This window comes from Tasmannia lanceolata, unplaced genomic scaffold (assembly GCF_043159265.1).
Source record: "Tasmannia lanceolata isolate RefF3 unplaced genomic scaffold, GAP_Taslan_0.1 ptg000020l, whole genome shotgun sequence".
In the NCBI taxonomy this organism is placed as follows: domain Eukaryota; kingdom Viridiplantae; phylum Streptophyta; class Magnoliopsida; order Canellales; family Winteraceae; genus Tasmannia; species Tasmannia lanceolata.
The window spans coordinates 5,765,421-5,786,047 of NW_027518697.1; the positions used below are offsets into that span (position 1 = coordinate 5,765,421).

Below are 20,627 nucleotides of genomic sequence, written 5' to 3' on the forward strand. Positions count from 1 at the left end.
AATTTAGGTGACTTTTGAATGCTTGGTATAAATAACTCACTTCTTGGTCTTCGACCCCCTCAAACACTACGAACGCCCCCAGGAGCAGGTTTGAAAAAGGATCTTAGAGTGTCTAGGGTTGGGCCAGGAGGGTCTCTTAGCGCCTTCGACTCTTGTCAAGGTCCTTGTTTTTTTTTTATCTTTTTCCTCTTTTCTTTTTGAATTGAATATTTCCTTTTTTAAGGTAAAAATGAAGTTAAAAAAGAACCAAACATTGAAGCCATCACCTGAATGTCTTACAATCTTACACGGAGCTAAATGTTGTCAAGGAGAAGCCGAACATTGACCTATTAACTACTAAGAAATTTTTTACTTCAAGGCTGCGTTTGGCATGCCAGAATCAGATTGGTATCCTATTCCGATTCACCTGTAAACAGAATAGAAAAAAAATAATTCAAAAATTTTAAATAAAAATTTCATTCCGATGGAAGCAGAATCAGAATACAACCTCTTGGGGCAGAAACAGATTTCAGCCTTTTCCCCTACAATTCTGACCTGATTCCGTTAATTTATTTTTGAACCAAATGCCGGAATTGGAATAGGATGTCGATTCCAACACCTGATTCAGGCAATAGGAACGCAATCCAATGGTCTGTTACAGTGGAGTGAGAAAGAAATTTCTGGGTAAACCACTTTATGGGAAGTACTTTCCTCTATAGTGGTTTACCTCGAAGTGATTTCCACTTTTCCAAGTTGATCAGAGTAAACTAAGGCCCATATTTGATCTTCAATGTTCCAGACCGCACGTTGCAGAGGATAAATGTATCTTTTGTGTAGTCTAACATATTAAGTGGCAAGGATCATCTTCTCGAGAATATCTTTTCAGTCACGGTCTATCTAAGGTGGGGACAACTAAGGCCATGTTTGGCAAGTGGCAACCATGGAAGGGGAAAAAGGAATAGAGCATAAAAGTTAGGATTATTTTTTTTTAGAGCCCTCTAACTCAATCCTCTTAGGTCTCAGCCTCAAATCAGTTATTGCCACCACATCACAAATGACGAGCTTATATCATTTCTATGAAGAGTAACCTGTTGATATAATAACATGTATATCAACATCACCATTTGGGCAAAAATGTTTTTGTTTTGAGGAAAAGGAGCTTGCGGTCGACCGCACCAAACTTAGGTGCGGTCGAGGGCCCCAAACTCATGTGGGCCCACTTTGTTAGGATGATCCAAAGCATTCATTTGAAAGGCCCTACATGGATGGGGTATGTACAAAAAATCAGCTCCATCGGATCATCCTAACCCATCCAAAAGTGGAGGGCAAAATGAAGCAAAATGAACAGACACCGTTTGCCACAAATATGCCCATTTTTGCCCTCCACTTTTGGAAGGGTTAGGATGATCCAATGGACCTGATTTTTTTACACCCTATCTATGATGGGGCCTTGCAAATGAATGGTTTTGATCAGCACAAAAGATGTGGGACCCATGTGTTCGGGCCCTCGACCGCACCTAAGCTCGACCGCACAACCTTATTCCTTTTTTGTTTTAGATGGTGGAATATTAAATTGAACAAAAGAAAGAAGGCCCACGACCAAGATGGTTCAGGCAATAGAATTAGGCAAATGATCCAAAATGTTAGAAAGATGAAACATTTTTTTTAATGGAATCGATAAATGTATTCAAAAGAAGAACGTGGGTCATTAATTTTCAAAAAAAAAAAAAATGTGGGCCAAAGACCGAGGGCCAAGATAGTCAGTATAAACAAAAACAAAAATCTAAAAAACAGTGTAGGGATCAAAGTCCACAAAACGAAAAGATGAAACTCTTAAACAATGTTTTTACCAGCTAGCTCATAATAATTTTTACATATTACAAACTTTAAATATCAGAGGCCAAGATAGGATAAGAAGTCTTACGAGACCAAAAGTTGAAACTCTTAAACAATGTTTTCACCAGCTACCTCATAACATTTTTACATATTACAAACTATAAATATCAGAGGCCAAGATAAACAATGGACTAACATGTTAAACCTCAGCAACATATAATCCTTTGTAAACAGATTTTACATACATGTTTAAGCCTCAGCAGCTTTCTCAACTGGTGGGGACTCGACAATTCCCCCTCCCAACCTTGCCTTCTTTGCTTCGTAGTCTTTGACAGCTGCCTTGATCGCATCCTCTGCAAGCATACTACAGTGAAGCTTCACCGGAGGGAGTGAAAGATGTTTTGCAATCTCTCTGCAATATTAAGAAAAAATGTGCATGAGAAAAGAAGAAAATGAACAATAACTAAGAACTAACATGTTTGGATTACAAGAATTTTGTGGAAAAGTCTGGAGAGGAAAAATATTTCTAAAATGTGCTGCTTTTTTTACTCACCCAAAAAGAAAATTGGAACCAATCCAATTCAATCTTTACTTACAGTGACCTTCAATTTATGATGATTATCACTCTAAATTAACCATAATCACATCATTTCCCTCTAAATCGTGGAAAGAAAATATTTTCCAACAGAAACGTTTTTTTCTTGGAATCCAAACAGGGCATAAGATATGATACTAAGGCAGCATACTCCTACACTATTGCTCAGTCGCTCAATAAACTAAACTCGACTAAGCCTTTGCCCCCAAACTAGTTGGGGTCGGCTAATGAATCCTTTAGAAAATTTTCATGAAGGTGAAAGAGTCTACCCGGCTCAAATTGACTAAGTCTAATCCTGGGTTCGTCTGCATGGATCATTTTTTCTTTCAATAAACTAGTTTCTCAGTTGCTCAATAAACTAAAATAAATTAAATTACAGCTACACGAAATTGAGCCAAAGATGAGTGGTAAGTGATCACTGAGCATCACATGAGACAGTTTGATAATGTTTCAGCATAGCAGATTGATTAATCCACTTCAGATGGGACTTGAGAAAAGAATGGCAATTAAAACAGATATTGGGAGTTGGAAAAGGAAAAGGAATTTAAGAAGGATTTATTTGCTTGAGGGTGTGTAGCATAGTTGTGTTTTACGGTGGCATATAAAGCTAAACCATAACAGAACTCAAACCAAGTTAAGGATGCATGGTGCAGAGAGCAATTCTCATTGAATCACTAGTCAATAAACAAATGTGTAACCGTAGTGGTTTTATAACAGCAGAAATCAGGGGAAACTCTAGGATTGTATAACCTTGGGAGTTGCAAGGCAATACTGAGATGAAGGTGAAAATCATAGGTTTTTTTTTTTTTTTTAATGATGGTCAAAATCAGAGGTTCCATTGGGACAACCTTAGAACCTAGATATGCAAGAGTGAAAGTGGGTCAGAGCTCTCCCTTTCATCTCCCTAATATATTTGACAAGATTTACAATATATCTTTGGCTCTCAATATTTTTGAAATCAATATCATGCAAGTTGCTCTATTGCTATGTACTGGGAAGGATTGCCCTGCATCTAAGAATCTATAAAGAAGCAATTTATAGGCGATCTGATTCTTGCTGAAACCTACATTTTATTGTAACACCAATAACATTTTATGGACAAAGAAGAAAGATACCAGCTCATAAATTGGCCAACGTTTAGGCATCTTCAGGAGATTCCTATTATAGCAAGAAAAAGGGACTTATGACAACCCTCTCCTCTAACACCCAGACAATAAAGTTTGACTGGAGGTACTAAAGACACCAGAGGCTTCAGTATGATGAACCTACACACCTTTCCAGTGGTGCACAAATAAGATGTTGAGGGGAACTGAAAAATTGAACAAGAGAAGAAGAGACATCATTCAAATTCAGTATCGAATGAAGAGATAATTAAATCTTCCCATCAAGTACCTATCATGCAAAACTGCATCCAATTTCCAATATATGAATTGACAATATTTCCAATTTTCAATATTGTCACTATTATTTCATGGAGCAACTAATTTTTAATGAAAAGTAGCACTCTCCTTAAATGAAAAATTAGCTTTAACAAATTACAGCCTTACACATACAACTATTTCTTCAGTTACTGATGAAGCAATCTAATAAAATAATGATTTCAACATATGGTCTTCTCAAAAAAAAAAAAACAGATTCAATATATATATGATAGCTCAGGAAAATTAACTCAATAATAAGGGCAAAAATACATAAAACATGTCAAAACAGAGCTAGCATGCTTATCATATAAAGAAAATGAAGTTAAAAAAGGCAACTCACACATTCTTGATGGATACCACTTCCTCCATTTGCTTTCCCTTCACCCACTCAGTAGCTGAAAATAATAATTTAGGCACCAGGAATCAGTTTTCTTCACCATAGTATACATATTGCCAATTCACAAGGAACCATCGGAAACTGAACATAATAAATCCAAATCCATATACAAGAGAAAATGAAAAGGCATGGTATGTCTCATGCATAGAAGACCTTGTTTCCATTAGTACCACAACATGAATTTAAGGTCATATAAGCCTATCAAAAATACACATTTTGTGAAATTTTACCAGAGTTCTGAATAATGTATCGGCATTGCATATCAGACACTTTAGAAAAATGATAGAAACTGAACTGGAGCTTAACCAAAATGGCCAATGTGCCAGAATAGCAACTGTGTTTTCAGGAAAAAATGCTAAAACATTATTATCACTAAATCAAAGAGCAAATTAGAGTATCTTGTTCGTCAATGATGCCACAGTACCATCTAAGCATAATACCCATCACACGTTTAATGCATACCCAAGGTGTGCGTTTTAGTACCCGCTATCACATCTAATAATATAAGTAAAACGGAATCCTAAACTCTGTGAGTGCGCCACGTGGCACTTCTTCTGTACCCTGAATATTAGCAAGTATTTACTCCCCTTTTTTATATTTTCCCCGTTTTACGATTAAAAATACCCCATTTGCTATTGATAAATACAACCTAATTACACACAACAACTCTAAGATAGAAACTGCCCTTTTGCATTCACCATGCCACGCTTCCCTGCTATCACACGAATCGTGCAATACATTTAGTATCCACAAATCGGTACACCTTCCCAAAGAGGCGTGTGCATTTAATCTCTCTCTCTCTCTCTCTCTCTCTCTCTCTCTCTCTCTCTCTCTCTCTCTCTCTCTCTCCAAATAATACATGGCACACCTTCCCAAAGAGGCGTGTGCATTTAATATCACAAGAATCCTCTCTCTCTCTCTCTCTCCAAATAATACGTGGCACCAGGAATAAAGATTTGCTTCCCAAAAAACAATTCAAATAATGTCTTAAACACCCTCATTAATATCCCAAAACCCATACACCTTCTAAAAAACATTACTCCTTCCCAAACAAATTGCTTCGCCTTCCTCTCTTCTACCACTTTTCTTCGAAAACGTTGCACCACAATCAATCCTTTCAATAAATCCCTTCCAAGTGAAACAACATGTCTCTTCTCCTTCTCCGTTTCTAAAAATTACATTGGGGACCAGGAATCCCTCCTGTCATTACATAGTAACAGACAAAGCTGGACAGGACATACCCCGGGTCAAAAAGTCGAACAAACACAATAGGAGTCAAGACCCTTTCTTCCTGCACCGAGCTATGGGCAGACCTTATACCACCCCAGGGGCCAAACCAAAGACTCAATTCCTTTTCATAACCCTTAGAAGGATTGTCTTCTCCTAGCAACAAACCCTACTAAAGCCTTTAGAAACCTCAACAGGATCCTTAATTTCTTGAGATCCAGCTCCCATTTCTGCAAATCGGGAGGGGAGGTATGGCATTCATCAAAACATACTTGTCATCACCATCTAGATAGTCATTCGGTTTGTACTTTTAGACATGTCGCCTAAGCCGAATACTTTTCCAACTCCTCCATGATATGCTAGATTTGGAAATCCGGCATCTAAAGGAGGAGATCCTCCGGAGCATGATCCAAAAATCCAGGATTTTTTCTACTCGCGATCTTTTCTTAAACTAGCCGGATACCCACCGCCTTATTAGCTTCCCAGTTTTGTCCCCTCGCAACCCTTTCTTCAATCAAGAGTAGTTTAAAGAAAGGGTGTCTGTACAGCGGCAAATGGGTGTCTTTGACCGTAGCCTTGGCTCTGAATTTTAATCGAAATCCGAAATTTCGGACCGAAATTTTTTTCTTTCTTTCTTTCTTTATTTGTGTCATGGCCAATTAGGCACGCATTACAATGATAAAACATATCGTCGAAAGCAAATAAAAAGTAAGGAAATTCAAGAAACGAACATATCCATCCATCAAGCCAAAAATAACCCTAAAAACTAAAACAATAAAAAAAAACACCAAAACTCTCAAAGAAACAATTAAACATAGAACCCTAGAAGAATTCCTTGAAGCCAATCATGAAATTACAGATTGTGAAAATCCTTCAAAAAAAAAAGAAATTTAAAGAACACGAATCATAAATTCGTAGATTACACACCTACAGAAGAGGAGGCAATCGCAGATCCGCACCCGAAGGTCTTGAAGCATGCATCAACAATCTTGCCGGACTTTTCGTCGACCTTAATTTGTAGCTTCATGACATCACCGCAGGCCGGAGCTCCGACGAGGCCAGTCCCGACCGTCGGATCGTTCTTGTCGAATGATCCAACGTTCCGAGGATTGTTGTAGTGATCCACCACTCGCTCATGGTAGAAACGTACGATTAGAGCGCTAGGGTTTGGGCGTTGATGCCCTAACCCTAGAAATTTCCTTCCACAAACACTCAACATCTCTATTCTGTTTTTTACACCTTTTGATCGTTTTGCCTGGTGATTAAATAGTGGGGGTTTGAGGGTTTTTTCATCGAGGGTTTTTCGAAAGTCGGTTTGGGGAATTATCTGACGCGTGTCCGTTTTGGAACCGAATTTTGTATGGGTAATTTGGTCATTTTCTCTCCTGAAATTTTGGTATTCATGTTAACACAATTGTCACCGTGTAGAGGGTATAATTAGGAGTAGGACAAGCACATTGTAATATAATGTGACGATTCCTCTATGACAATGTGGATCCCACTTTAAACTGATCTGAACCGTCCATCTTTTAGGTCTTTGCTTCAAAATTACTCAATCTTGCAAAGATAATAGAGATTTCTCTTGTAAATGAAGAGATTTTCTTTCTTAAAATCTCTCTTTTGCCCCTTTAATGAAGAGATTTCTTTCTTTATACACGGAGATAAAATTTGGTCTAAGATGGATTTTAGTTGATCCAAACCATAGGATGATCCAAACCGTCCATTTGATGGGCCACTACGTAAATAAGTTGTGACCCAAAAATCATTTCCATCGGATGATACTAACCATCTGATCTATAGAGGTTTCCATAATATGCAGTTCCTATATAGATCGAAGGGCTAGGGTCATCCTATGGAAATGATTTTTTGTGTACGACTTATTTACGGCGTTGTCCGTCAAATGGACTATACAGTACTTTATTAAAATATTGGACTATACAGGCTAACGCCATATAAAAACTTTCTTCTTAAAACTTAATTTCTTCCATACGTAAATCTGACGCGTGTCCGTTTTGGAACCGAATTTTGTATGGGTAATTTGGTCATTTTCTCTCCTGAAATTTTGGTATTCATGTTAACACAATTGTCACCGTGTAGAGGGTATAATTAGGAGTAGGACAAGCACATTGTAATATAATGTGACGATTCCTCTATGACAATGTGGATCCCACTTTAAACTGATCTGAACCGTCCATCTTTTAGGTCTTTGCTTCAAAATTACTCAATCTTGCAAAGATAATAGAGATTTCTCTTGTAAATGAAGAGATTTTCTTTCTTAAAATCTCTCTTTTGCCCCTTTAATGAAGAGATTTCTTTCTTTATACACGGAGATAAAATTTGGTCTAAGATGGATTTTAGTTGATCCAAACCATAGGATGATCCAAACCGTCCATTTGATGGGCCACTACGTAAATAAGTTGTGACCCAAAAATCATTTCCATCGGATGATACTAACCATCTGATCTATAGAGGTTTCCATAATATGCAGTTCCTATATAGATCGAAGGGCTAGGGTCATCCTATGGAAATGATTTTTTGTGTACGACTTATTTACGGCGTTGTCCGTCAAATGGACTATACAGTACTTTATTAAAATATTGGACTATACAGGCTAACGCCATATAAAAACTTTCTTCTTAAAACTTAATTTCTTCCATACGTAAGATGAAAAAATATTCCTTCATCATAGACATGGGGGGACTGCATATGCCTCTCTTTGGCATGCATACCAGCGATCAAAGGTCTTTCACATCTCTATATTTATCAGAACCTCTGGTCAGGTTAAGCGAAAAAATCTCACTAACCATTGAAAGCCTCATGAAATATGAACTGAAAAGACATGTGAAGGTGTCCTGGCCAACCATAAACTCAGAGAGAATGAGAAATGATGCAAAGGGGTTTTGGATCTTTGGCCTTCGCCAAGAACACTGAGAGAAAAGATGCAGATGAGTCGTCTGAGTGTTTGCTCTCGCCAGGAACTCTTCATGAAAATTCCATGCTATGGTAAAAATGAATGGATGACATTGAGCCGGGGTCCAGAAATTGAATTAGGATGATCACAAGATCAAGGGTCTTACTGAACCAAAAAACATAAAAGGCTGATTCTGGGCATCCCTCCACGGATGTGAAACACTTTCAAATCATAAAATGCATTTTTAAAAAAATGGTTCTGGAAAGAGTTCTATATCAGTGAAGAGAGAACACTGTAGTAGTCTTTTCTGTAGCAGCTGAAAGTATTAGCTTAAACAAAGATTAAAAAATCCATATGAAAAGGTGGTAATGTTGCAGAATCCATCAAATCTCTCCTATTACATATTAAACACACACAAAAAGTACCTCTCAAATTTCAATCCCAAGTACACAACCCTACTCTCCTCCTTACCTCGAAAATCCTACATAATATTTATCACTCCATCCACTGAAATCTCAAGAGATTGCAGCAACCTTCACATCTCAGGCCTGCAAATGCAAATGGAAACAATTAGATAAACATATATAAATACAAAAAAACATACAATTTATATAGGAAAATGATATATTCACCTTCCTTCCTCCCCAGGCCAAACCAATGCAGTGTAAAATGAGTAGCCGCACTGGAAGGGGTGGAATGGGGAAGAAAAGGGGGCAAATATATCACTTGCATCGTATGACTCTCTCTATAGTAAATTTTAAGGGATTTGCTAGCCGCCTCATGGAAAGACATTTCGCGCCCGTCCTTTGCATGTGATGTGCCACCTATGTTGACTTTTGGCAGATTTTGTCTTATTCACTTATGTGGCTGTCATTGCATGCAAAGGATGGGCGTGAAATGGCAACACAATCTTTTTGGGCGCAAAATGGCTTTCTGTAAAGGTGGCTAGCAAATCCCAAATTTTAAAGGAAAACAATGCCAACACAATCTTTTTGGGCGCAAAATGGCTTTCTGTAAAGGTGGCTAGCAAATCCCAAATTTTAAAGGAAAACAATGCCAACACAATCTTTTTGGGCGCGAAATGGCTTTCTGTAAAGGTGGCTAGCAAATCCCAAATTTTAAAGGAAAACAATGCCAACACCCTTGTTTTAGGACTACCCAAACAGCTGTCATAATGCTACCACAAACCAGAGTACAGCTATGTTTGCCATTTATCATTAACGTAGGGGTATTCTTGTAACAGAATTTAACTTGTATATGTGTGTGGCAGTATGGGTGGTTGTTAGAGACCTCCATGAGACAGGTGCCTTCCTAGCAGGTCTCTAATTGAAAACTAAGTTAATAGTTCTCAACACATTTCAAAATATTCCAATCGTCGTTGGAAAAGAGGTGATGGTGTTTTCAAGTACTTACCTTGTTTGCAATGTTGTTTGAGAGCCAATCCAGCCCCTCATAGAGGCCCTCACCAGAAGTGGCACATGTGCTCTGGATGTACCTGAAAAGAAAGACGATCACACACAACTTCAAAATCATAGGGAAGAGAGAGACTGTAGAAATCGGAGAAGAAATGGGGCGGTACAACTAGAAAGTTACCAATGGCGTTGGCGGAGAGAGTGAAGACCAAGCTTATCAGTTATCTCTGCTGCATTCATAGCGTTTGGAAGATCTTGTTTGTTAGCAAACACAAGCAGCACGGCATCTCGCAATTCATCCTACAATGATGGTTTATGGATGTGAGTTCCTTTTCTTCATTTCTTTTTAGTTGTGTAAATATATTAACAACTGGCCCTACTTAATTAAGTAGAAAAATAACATTTAAAAAAACAAAACCAAAAACAAATAGAAAAATAAAATTCAAAACAAAATAAAAACTGGATAGTATTGGGGGAAGGTATATTCACTTCAAAGATGGATACTTAAAATATAAAATATGGAATTTAATATAACAAGATTAAAGACAATATAGACATGACATAGAACCCCATCTTCATTCTACACACTCAGAATTGATTTTTTTTTTTTTTGGAATGATAACAATAAAGATTGATACCATTCAAAAAACCATTAAAGATTTGATTATTAAGTGTAACTTGTGCTGTGAGTTGAAAATGACACTTGACTTGTGCTACATTTACTAGTCCCAAGACAAGAGCAAAAACACAACATGCCACCACATATTGCACATTATTACAATTTACGACTAAAATTATTTATTTAATACAGTATAGCATGCATTGGACTATACACATATTGCATAAACACTATATGATTGTGTAAAAAATACCAGTAGACGATGGAAAGCTTTCTGCAAAGCAAATTACCAGATGGATGGGCATGCATGAGAGTGAGATAGTGCATGTATGCGCGTGTCAGACATGGAATTTTGATCAAGTGACGTGCCATTTGGCAGGTGATGGTATTCACCAGTCATGGTAAGATCTGTGTGTTGCACACATTTCACATCTAAACCATGAAGAGTATATATGGATCTCTCTGACCTCTACAAAACCCTACCTCCAATGCCACATCAGAAGTAACCCTAAACCTCTTCCCTGTGCAAACCTGAACAACAAGCGAAAGTGCTGTGGTCCAAATTTCATCATCCAACATCCTACAAACCCCTTCCCCTGGAAGAGGATAATCTCTTAGGTTTAAATTATTCAAGTGCCTAATGTTGTAAAAGCATAAAATGGCGAACACTGATTAAAGTTATTTATGAAATTCAGATTTATTGTCTGTTTACAGGAACCATCACAGACAACAGCAGCAGACCACGTCTGACAAATTTCTTCAGAGTTTCTCTCAGAACAAGAGTTTTTAGATGCACAAAGTTTCATTATCCAAGGAGCTGTAAAATCTCAGACTAATCGCAAAATATCAAAACCTCATGGAGGATTAGCTACTTTTGTCATACATTTTAATGTCTTAGTGCATTGACTATACCATTTAACAAGATTGCAATAAAATTTCAAATCTCAAATCTCAATATTGTGATATTTTGTTAGTGTTATATACCATTTAGCGTACAGACAATTTATGAAGCGCTCATAATGTCAATATTACTTTATCTGCTTCTACTCAAAGGTATTTGCACCCAGAGACTTGCATTTAAAGATACTTGAAATGATTATAGGACTGGACTGTTAGAGAATGTCAGATCTGCATGCTGATTGTCCTGGTATAGAATACAAATAGGTCATTTTCAAACAAACAGGAAGAATAGAAAATCATCCTTGCAATCATCTCTTATATACTATAGTGACTACCCTAGGTAAAAAAAAGAAAAAAACCTGGTGAAGAGGTGATCTTATTCACCCAATTAATTGACTTGTGCTTGCTGAATGAGGATGAGGCCCAATAACTAGAACCTTAACTTCAGGCTATGACTCAAGACGGTGAAACAGTCTTTTGAGTTGCTTCGGCTCAAATGATTTCGTTTTGGCAAAATTTTAGACCATGATTTCGCAGTATCAAGGCAATCCTAACCTTCTAAAGAATTCATTTTTGCTCCTCCAATGTGGACTATTGACACCTATTGCTTCAATGGTCCATTCAGGTGCAAAAACTGTTGGACAATGTTAAAGCTGCAAGCTGATGGGCTTGGTAGAGAATAAAAATATATCATTTTCATCAGTGACAATAGAAAATTCATCCTTGCAATCATTTCCCTCCATATATACAATAGCGATTATCCTTGATAAAAAAAAATATACAATGAAGAGATGATCCTGTCCTAACCATCCAATATGCTGCCTAAGTACGGGTATCAAGTGTCAAGTGTTGGATTCAGCTAACCGCAAAAAAAAAAAAAAAAAAAAAAAAGGATTCATGGATTCAGCTATTTTTAATTCTTTTACATGATAACATTGACATATATATTGAAAATTTTGGTAGGTTGAGTAATTATAATGTTTTATTTACATTTAGAAACTTACTATCAGGAAATATATAACTCAAAACGTGTGATAACGGTAAATTTATTCAAGTGTTTAGGGACAAAAATAGATTAAAGAGATCCAGAAGTGTCCCAATGAATCCTAAAGCAATGAAATCTGACACGGGTACTTCATTGATTCAGAAGAATCCATGTAACATATCATCCACTTAATGGACCCATATGAGTTGAATGAGGACCAATGGTGAAAGCCTCAAAACTTTGGGATATGACTGAAGATAGGGGAAATAGTCATTTGAGTAGCTTCAGCTTAGATGATCAGGTTTAACAAAATTTCAGACCATGATATTGGCAGTACTAAGTAATCTTAACCTTCTAAGGGAAAATAATTTGCTCATGGGATGTGGACGGGTGCCCTTTGTTGTTTCAGTTGTCCATTGAGGTACAAAAACTGCACCTGCCAGTAGCTTGCAAATATAAGTTTGAAAACGGTTAACAATCAACAAAAAATCCATTGATCTGATGATTGGAATAGTCCGCTTGCATTTCCAGTTTTCCACTGTATACTTTTGGACCACAGACCATCCAAAGAAGGGCCTCCCCATCCAAAGAAGGGCCTCCCAGATGGAAGATTCAGACCACCACCATGTGGCCACCTGAATAGTCAAATCGCACGAGCAATAGTTTCTATAATCCTTCATATCGGACGCAAAACAACCCCATATTCTAAAGCTATAAGTCACCATAAAACAACATATGCAATGCATATTCAGAATGTAATTCCAACGTAGCATGTAACGTAGAGGCATTATTAATTAAGATCGATCCAAAGAAATAACCAGATGGGATATGATATCCAGAAGGGATATGATATCCAGAAGAGACAACTTCAAATATCCTAGAACATCATTGAGGCATCCATTAACTTAGGCATACCGATAAATTTCTAATTAGTCAAGAAATGAATGCAATATACCTCATTCAACATCCTATGCAACTCATCCCTCGCTTCAACAACACGATCCCTATCATTGCTATCCACCACGAATATAAGACCCTGGGTGTTCTGGAAGTAGTGCCTCCACAATGGCCGGATCTGTATAAGAAACACAATTAGCATTTATTGATCATTACAAAATTAAAAATGTGCAAATCCCAGTTAATAATTGCCTATCATTGGGAAATAAAAACTGTAGCCAATACCTTGTCCTGACCCCCAACATCCCAAACAGTGAAGCTGATGTTCTTATATTCCACTGTCTCTACATTAAATCCTGAAGAAGAACAATGGTTTGCATTACTTAAATCATTCAAGTGGTATCTGAACAAAGAAGAAAGGAAAAGGAAAATTCCATAAAATTGCTATCAATTTCATCAAGGAAAGCATCGAAATTGGAAGTATCTTGCATGAAATTGTAGGCATTAATATAGTGGTTCGCATGAAACTGTATTCAAATGAAGACAATGCTGTTTATAAATAAAAACACAAGCTTCTCAGTTCACATAATGCTACTCAATACACCATCTAGAATCATTTGAGGTACTTCAATGATAATAGCCGATATGGCCTCTGCTCTTGAAATTCAAAGAAATAACATCAGCACAGATGCACACGTACGCACGTACAAAAAAAGAAAAGAGTTTTGATCACACGTAATTGGAAAACAAGAATGAGCTTTTCACAAAGACAAATGGAATAGGAAAATCCTATGAAAATAGGAAGCACTTATACCGGACATGACATAACTTGGTACAATAACAAAAAAAATACCCAGAAGTAAGGTTTAACTGCAAGTTATTCTTCTTGCCCTTCATTCCCTAAGAAAGGAAAGGGACAAAACATCATGGACACTTGGTTTGAAGACTTTCCTGAAAAGAGCATATATGGTCATTTGAAAATTTCTCTCAAACAACAAAGTTTTAGAAGCAAAAAGTACAAATGAGGCATTGTGTGAATTCTCAATGGGATAATCCCAAACAGAATCATTGGTTATGGTTATGCATCCAAAGCTGTCATTATTTGCAGTGGCAATGGCATGCCACACTAGAACTTCACCAAAGAGCCGACATCACTATATACAAAGTATTGATGAATGGAGTAGAATATTAAATGGAAACATTGCTTATATGAAAGATCAACCTAAGGTCTTATTCCAATTCGGTTTCACAATTTGGGGAAGGAATCAGAGTGGGCTTGTTTTCAATACTCATGAAGCAGAGTTTCACACATATTGCTTTGATTACACAGTATACACCTTTTATTTAAACGGTTAATAACTTTATTGGGAAGAACAGAAAGGAAAAAATTATAGAGGGCAGATCTGGTTACACACCCTTTGGCCAGCAAATCAGTCATCTCATCAGCACTTTGGGGTATGCGTGATAAGGGAAAAGAAGAACATTATGGACACATTTCTCCCTGATCTCATTAATGGTGTTGGAGAGTCTCCATGACCCCAAGGATTCATTTCCAGCCCAAGAGAGAGCATTTAAAGAATCACCATGATGGGTGGCTTCCATCAAAAGAGGGGGTGAACCCCAATACTTTTTTATTTTATTTTTTAATGGTACTGCCGTACCACAATACCTTTTTACTAATAAACTCCCAATATTTTTTTATTTCATTTCCACTATTATTTCTTTGTATACTGCCTATCAAATATACAGAATTGTTCTGCTTTTAAGATTTATTCGTTCACCATTTTTTCTGTAGAGCCAATTAGGATTTGGGACCATCAACTGACACCACTAAATGATAGGTGAGACACAGATTTTCTATCCAACAACAAGTTAGCAAATTATGGGTAAGAAGCTTGAATGATACTCACGTCAACAATTGAATAAGGAAAAACAGAAATGGAAGAGTTCTAGGTCCACGTGGACAGATCTAGTGTAAACACAACACATCAAATCAAGCATGTTGACATCAAACCCTAAAAATCAAAATCATTTCTCAACTCAGCATACTTATGGAAACCAAATAGACATTCGATAATTTCGTATGAAAAGGCCACAATTCACAAACAATTAAATCATGTAATATTGGGATAAGCATTTCGAGAAAAAGAATGAGTAAAGTAACATTATCGTAATTCCTCAAACTTTCTACTTACCAATGGTGGGAATCGTTGTGACAATCTCTCCCAGCTTGAGCTTGTACAAGATGGTAGTCTTACCAGCAGCATCAAGACCAACCATCAAAATACGCATCTCTTTCTTGGCGAAAAGCCGGCTAAAAAGCTTCGTGAAAGTCAGCCCCATGATTCTGTCTAGCTAAGAGATCCATCAGAAAAGAAAAAAAAATAGATAATTAAATTGGGTCAATTAGAAACAGCAAACCGTAGCAATATCACCAAAAACCCTTACAAGATCATAAGCATCAAAAACTACACATGACCCCAAAAAAATAAAAACAACGCCATAAGATAAAAACATATTTATTCCCAGAGATGATATTTCAAGGAGGAATCCTAAAGGTAAGAATGCGCCCACACAGACAGAATCTCCCCACAAGGTCAATGACAGAATATAATAAACACATAAAATTCACAGCAATACACTTCACGCTTCGGTACCGAATCCAAACAAAATAACCTCAACTTCTTCAATAAACACTATTCCTTGCAAATGCATTCAACAGATCCAACCGATGTCAACAACACAAGAGACCAACCTTGATTTCAAATCATATGACACCTCCATTAATGTATTAAAAAAATCAAATTAAAACCAAAAATTATTGCTTTCAGCAGATCCAACCGGTGTCATGAAATACGAGACAAACCCTTCTGTTTGTGGCAACCTTCTTGGTCCCTCTTTTGCCTTTGAGCTTTTTATGAATTTCTATTATTCCAAACAAAATTAAAAAAACATGAGATATGAGACAAACCTCGACTCCAAACCATATGACACCTTCATTAATCCCTTCGAAAACTCACATTAAAACCAGAAAACATCCAAAAAGGCGATCAACAAATAATTTCAGACAAATCAAAATGCCTACAGATCAAAACAATTTTAATAGCTCTGCTGGTTGAGATCAAAGAAAAACCCCAAGAAAAAAGACGAAAAAATAGCATTCAGAAGGAGAATTTTAAGATATCAGCATTTTCGAAAAGAGAACCACAATTTAAAATATAATAATAATATAAAAAAAAACCTTGAATCAGCTTGATCCCAAATAAATCCAAACCAGTTGAATCCAGAAACCTTTCAAAAGAGGCGATTCACACGAAATTCCGAATAGACCTAAATAGCCAGTACGGATCTAAAACGATTAAGAACAATAGATCATAGACAAACAAAAATAATAATAAATAGGGTTCCAATAAACTAAAATGGCCAGTACGGATAAAAATGATTCAGATCAACAGATCATAGACAAACAAAAGATAATAATAAATAGGGTTCCAACAAACAAAAATTCGCAGAGGATTTCAACTTACCAATTTCTCAAGAGTCAATGCTCAAGAAAAATAAGAAATAAAATTAGACGAATCAGATCAATCCACAAGAAATTTAAATCTCCAAAACCTAGCCCAACCTCAGAGATCTCTCCAGTAAGATCAGAAATTAATTGAAAAAAAATTGAAAAAAAAAACACGATGGTATTAGCGAATACAGATGATGTTAACGGATCTACAGATTTCTAAACCCCGAATAGGTTTTGGCAGAAGAAAATCGAAAATTTGTACAGAGGATTTCACCTTTTGAAGAAAGAAGCCCTAAAAACCTTCGAGCAGAGACAGAGAAAGCTACGGAGTTTGCTTTTTTAACCAACGAATATGGGGCTAATGAAAGTCTCACAAGAGAGAATAAAAAAGATGACCCTTTATTCAACTGATAATAACGAAAACACCCTTCTGGTGGACCCCACTGCAGGTAAAGTGGTAAAGTGGCTTGTCATCTGTTTTATCATGGCAATTTTTCCTTACTTCTATCCCCACCACGAAAATCGAAATCACAAGCGGGCCTGATTCTACCTGGCAAACGGCGGGGCGGAGCGTATTTGACCCGGCCCGTACGGGCCGGGTAGACCCGCGGGTCACCCAGATTTTTGACGTATTTTTATTGCAGAGGAATTCGCTAGCCACCTTCACCAAGGCTTTTCGTCTCGTCACCCATCCTTTGCTGCAAAGATCAGAAGTACGATTTGCCTAAAGGTGGCTAGCAATAAATAATAGTAATATATAATAATAATGCGGTACTAAGTTTTAAATGAAAATTTACGGAAAAATGGAGGTAAAGTAGAAATATTACCAAAAAAAATTCTAAAAGAATGTATTAAAATATGACAATTACCAAAAAAACTACAAAGACTATTAAAAATTATGACAATTACGGGAAAAAAAGGCCAAAATAAAATTAAAAAATTATGACAATTACCGGAAAAAAGGCCAAAATAAAACTTTTGTACTTCTCTACGGGCACCTGCTCGTTCACCCGGCCCGGCCCAGTTTGAAGGGCCGGGTGGACCCGCACGTCCGGGTCACTTTCTGCCAAGTCTAGGCCTGATATGATGATATACGAGTTTTTGGACAGCCCACTCAATAGGATGATCCAAACCGTCCATTTGTTGGGCTACAGCGTAAATAGGTGGTGCCTTGAAAATCATTTCTAGGATGATCCTAAACTTCCGATCTACTGAAGTTTCCATAATGTGCAGTTCGTCTATAGATCTGAGGGTTAGGATCATCCCATGGAAATGATTTTTAAGGCACAGCCTATTTACATTGTGGCCCAACAAATGGACGGTTTGGATAAACCTTTTGAGTGGGTCGTACTATACTTTTTTTAAAATACGGGTTTGTATGGCCACAATCATATAATATTGCTATCTCCACCAATCAAGCACAAACGGCATGATATGATGAAATATGAGTTTTTATATGGTATAGGGCTGTATAGTCCAATATTTTTCAATAAAAGAATTGTACACCCTACTCCATAAGATAATCCAAACCGTCCATTTGTTGGGCCACACATAAATCGGTTCTGCCCAAAAAAAAACATTTTGCGAGGATGATCCTAACCCTCCAACCTGCAGAGGTTTTCATAATGTGCAATTCCTCTACAGACCAGAGGGCTAGGATTATCCTATGGAAATGATTTTTGGGGCACAATACTTTTTGGAAAAAAAAAGGAACTATAGGGTCACGCACAATATAAAATACTTAACTATACAGCCCCAGATGAATTTGGGACACAACCTATTTATGTTGTGGCCTAGGAAGTGGATAGCTCGTATCATCCTATGCAGCAGGACCCTACAATACTTTATGAAAAATACTACTATACGACCACACACGGTTGGGGGTAAAATCGGCACTAACCGTTGATGAACGACACGTGACACTTCCAACTAATTAGAAACCGACCTACGGGATAAGGGAACGAAATACTATTCTCTCCTTATAAATAGCAACGTCATAATCGGGAAACCATCTCTCAGAGAGGCAATATGCTCTAAGGCGGTGATTTTTCGAACTAAAGAGACCTATTGTTAGCAACTTAATTGTACAAGGAAATAAGATTTTTATCAAAAATAAATATAAACTTATCTCCCGGGGAAGTTGACCAATCAGTAAAGACTCCTAAAAATAGTGAGATTCTAACTATCGTGGACTCTATTTTCTATAAAAGGAGACCCTCACATTCATAATGGAACTACGTTAGACTTGATCCTCAAAAAAGGGGTACGTAGGCAGCTTGGAAAGACCAGGTTCAGTCACAATCATCTCCCCCTCTTCTTCGTTGGTAATGCTCCTAAATCTCATCTCATTCCCTTCAATTCACCTGTGATTCAAATTTCTAGCTTAAATATTGAAGTATCATAATTCTGATACTACTAATATCTTTATGTGAGTGCAAGTTGCTTACAAGAATAACTCTATCAGTATCAGATTGTGTAGAAAATCTCATGAAATATGTTAGAGATTTTCAAAATAGTATTGAAAATTAAAAGGATTTTCACAAGTTATATTTAAATAGAAAGAAGATTTTCAGATATAGTCGGTCGACGGGGGGTTCCTAGGCGACCGCGGATTGGAATCTGGAAATACAAAGGATTTTCAGAAAGTTATGGTCGGTCGACCGCAATTCTTTGGATCGTAAAAATAAAAAGTCCAGAAGTATATCGGTGGGCGGCCGCGGTCGACCAGGTTACCATGGCCGCGTGAAAATTTATCCGTTGGGAGAAAAATGGACACATCTTTTCACTTCCAAATTTGAATCTCTTTGTGTCCTTTTGCTTCCCAACAGTCATTGATGGTTTCAAACTCAATGGACACTTTCTGGATAATCCAAATTAGTTATATCGCGAAGAGGTGCGATCTAACGGGCACTATACAACCAATCTAAATGGTACTTTGAAGGGATGCTTTTCACATTGAAAAGACATCTATGGCTCTATAAAAAGAGCAGAAAATTTGTCTTTTTAGAGTTAATTATTGCTGGACTTTTCTCTCATGAAATTCCCCTACTTTCTTGTTTACTCTTTTGTTCTAAGGAATGAGTTTTATACAAAATAATACACTAAATATTGTTTTTCTGTAGAAATAGTTTTAGTGAATTTCTCTAAGGCTTGTAATTCTTAAAGGGTGTTTTGGGTTTGATTCTGCCTGTGCAAAGCGTCGTCAGACATTTGTAGGACATTCTTACAAGGCTTCATTGTATGTTGGAGGCAATTCGCGGATCCCTGTTGCACACTACTGGTGGGGGCGAATATTGTCTTAAGAAAAGTGATTACGCGTCTTGAAGCATCACCACTTATAGATCTTAAATCTCCTTCAACCACATATACCACTAACAAAATACACTATCCATCTCACAGACACTGTCATTTTAAAAAAAAGAAAAAAAAGGTAATATATTCACCCACTTTTCTTACATTGGCTACCCCTCTCTTGTAGGGGTGCGAGGGTGTCAATGGACCCATATCGTCAGATTGACCTTCGGAATCTGAACTTAAATGGTATATGATCTATACACATTACGATGATCCATGAACACATTTAGGATCCCTATTATAGGATCAGAAATTATTTCCTATTAGCTCCAGACAACTAACACCCGTGGGACAGATAGATCGAAATATATTATAATATTTTATCAAAATACCTTTCATTTTTTTAACTTATTCTTCTGGGTATGTTTTAGTAAAGATAAGTCATGCATTTTTTCAAACAATTCCTATTTTTAGTATTTTATCATTTATCTCTCTCAATTCTTAGGTAAACCTCCTCTTCCTTCTATCCTTCTATAACCACTGACCCCAATTCCCTAACCACCTCTTCTAAGATTTTCAACTCTGTAGCATATGAGTAGGACAGTTAGGACACGCAATCCATATATAGTAGGACCAATTT

The 20,627-nt window shown here is 37.0% G+C and overlaps 2 protein-coding genes across 4 annotated transcripts; both read right to left on the reverse strand.

Moving 5' to 3' along the window:
- Positions 1-1,787: 1,787 nt before the first annotated feature.
- LOC143854490 (iron-sulfur cluster assembly protein 1-like) lies at positions 1,788-6,744 on the reverse strand. Its single transcript, XM_077364491.1, has 3 exons — positions 6,383-6,744; positions 4,172-4,226; positions 1,788-2,227 (listed from the first exon to the last, which is right to left on the reverse strand). Exons 1-3 carry the CDS (start codon positions 6,672-6,674, stop codon positions 2,065-2,067), a joined length of 510 nt encoding a protein of 169 aa, XP_077220606.1. The 5' UTR covers positions 6,675-6,744; the 3' UTR covers positions 1,788-2,064.
- A 1,863-nt stretch (positions 6,745-8,607) lies between these two features.
- Positions 8,608-17,124, reverse strand: LOC143854036 (ADP-ribosylation factor 2). Of its 3 annotated transcripts, XM_077363750.1 has the most exons (7): positions 16,968-17,124; positions 15,375-15,534; positions 13,465-13,535; positions 13,238-13,357; positions 9,960-10,078; positions 9,780-9,861; positions 8,608-8,914 (listed from the first exon to the last, which is right to left on the reverse strand). In XM_077363750.1, exons 2-7 carry the CDS (start codon positions 15,520-15,522, stop codon positions 8,909-8,911), a joined length of 546 nt encoding a protein of 181 aa, XP_077219865.1. In that variant the 5' UTR covers positions 15,523-15,534; positions 16,968-17,124; the 3' UTR covers positions 8,608-8,908. The 3 variants fall into 3 exon arrangements, with proteins under 3 accessions (XP_077219865.1, XP_077219863.1, XP_077219864.1); XM_077363748.1 differs by lacking the exon at positions 8,608-8,914 and having other exon boundaries at positions 9,753-9,861; XM_077363749.1 differs by lacking the exon at positions 8,608-8,914 and having other exon boundaries at positions 9,753-9,861; positions 15,375-15,530; positions 16,968-17,067.
- Between the last annotated feature and the right edge of the window lie 3,503 nt (positions 17,125-20,627).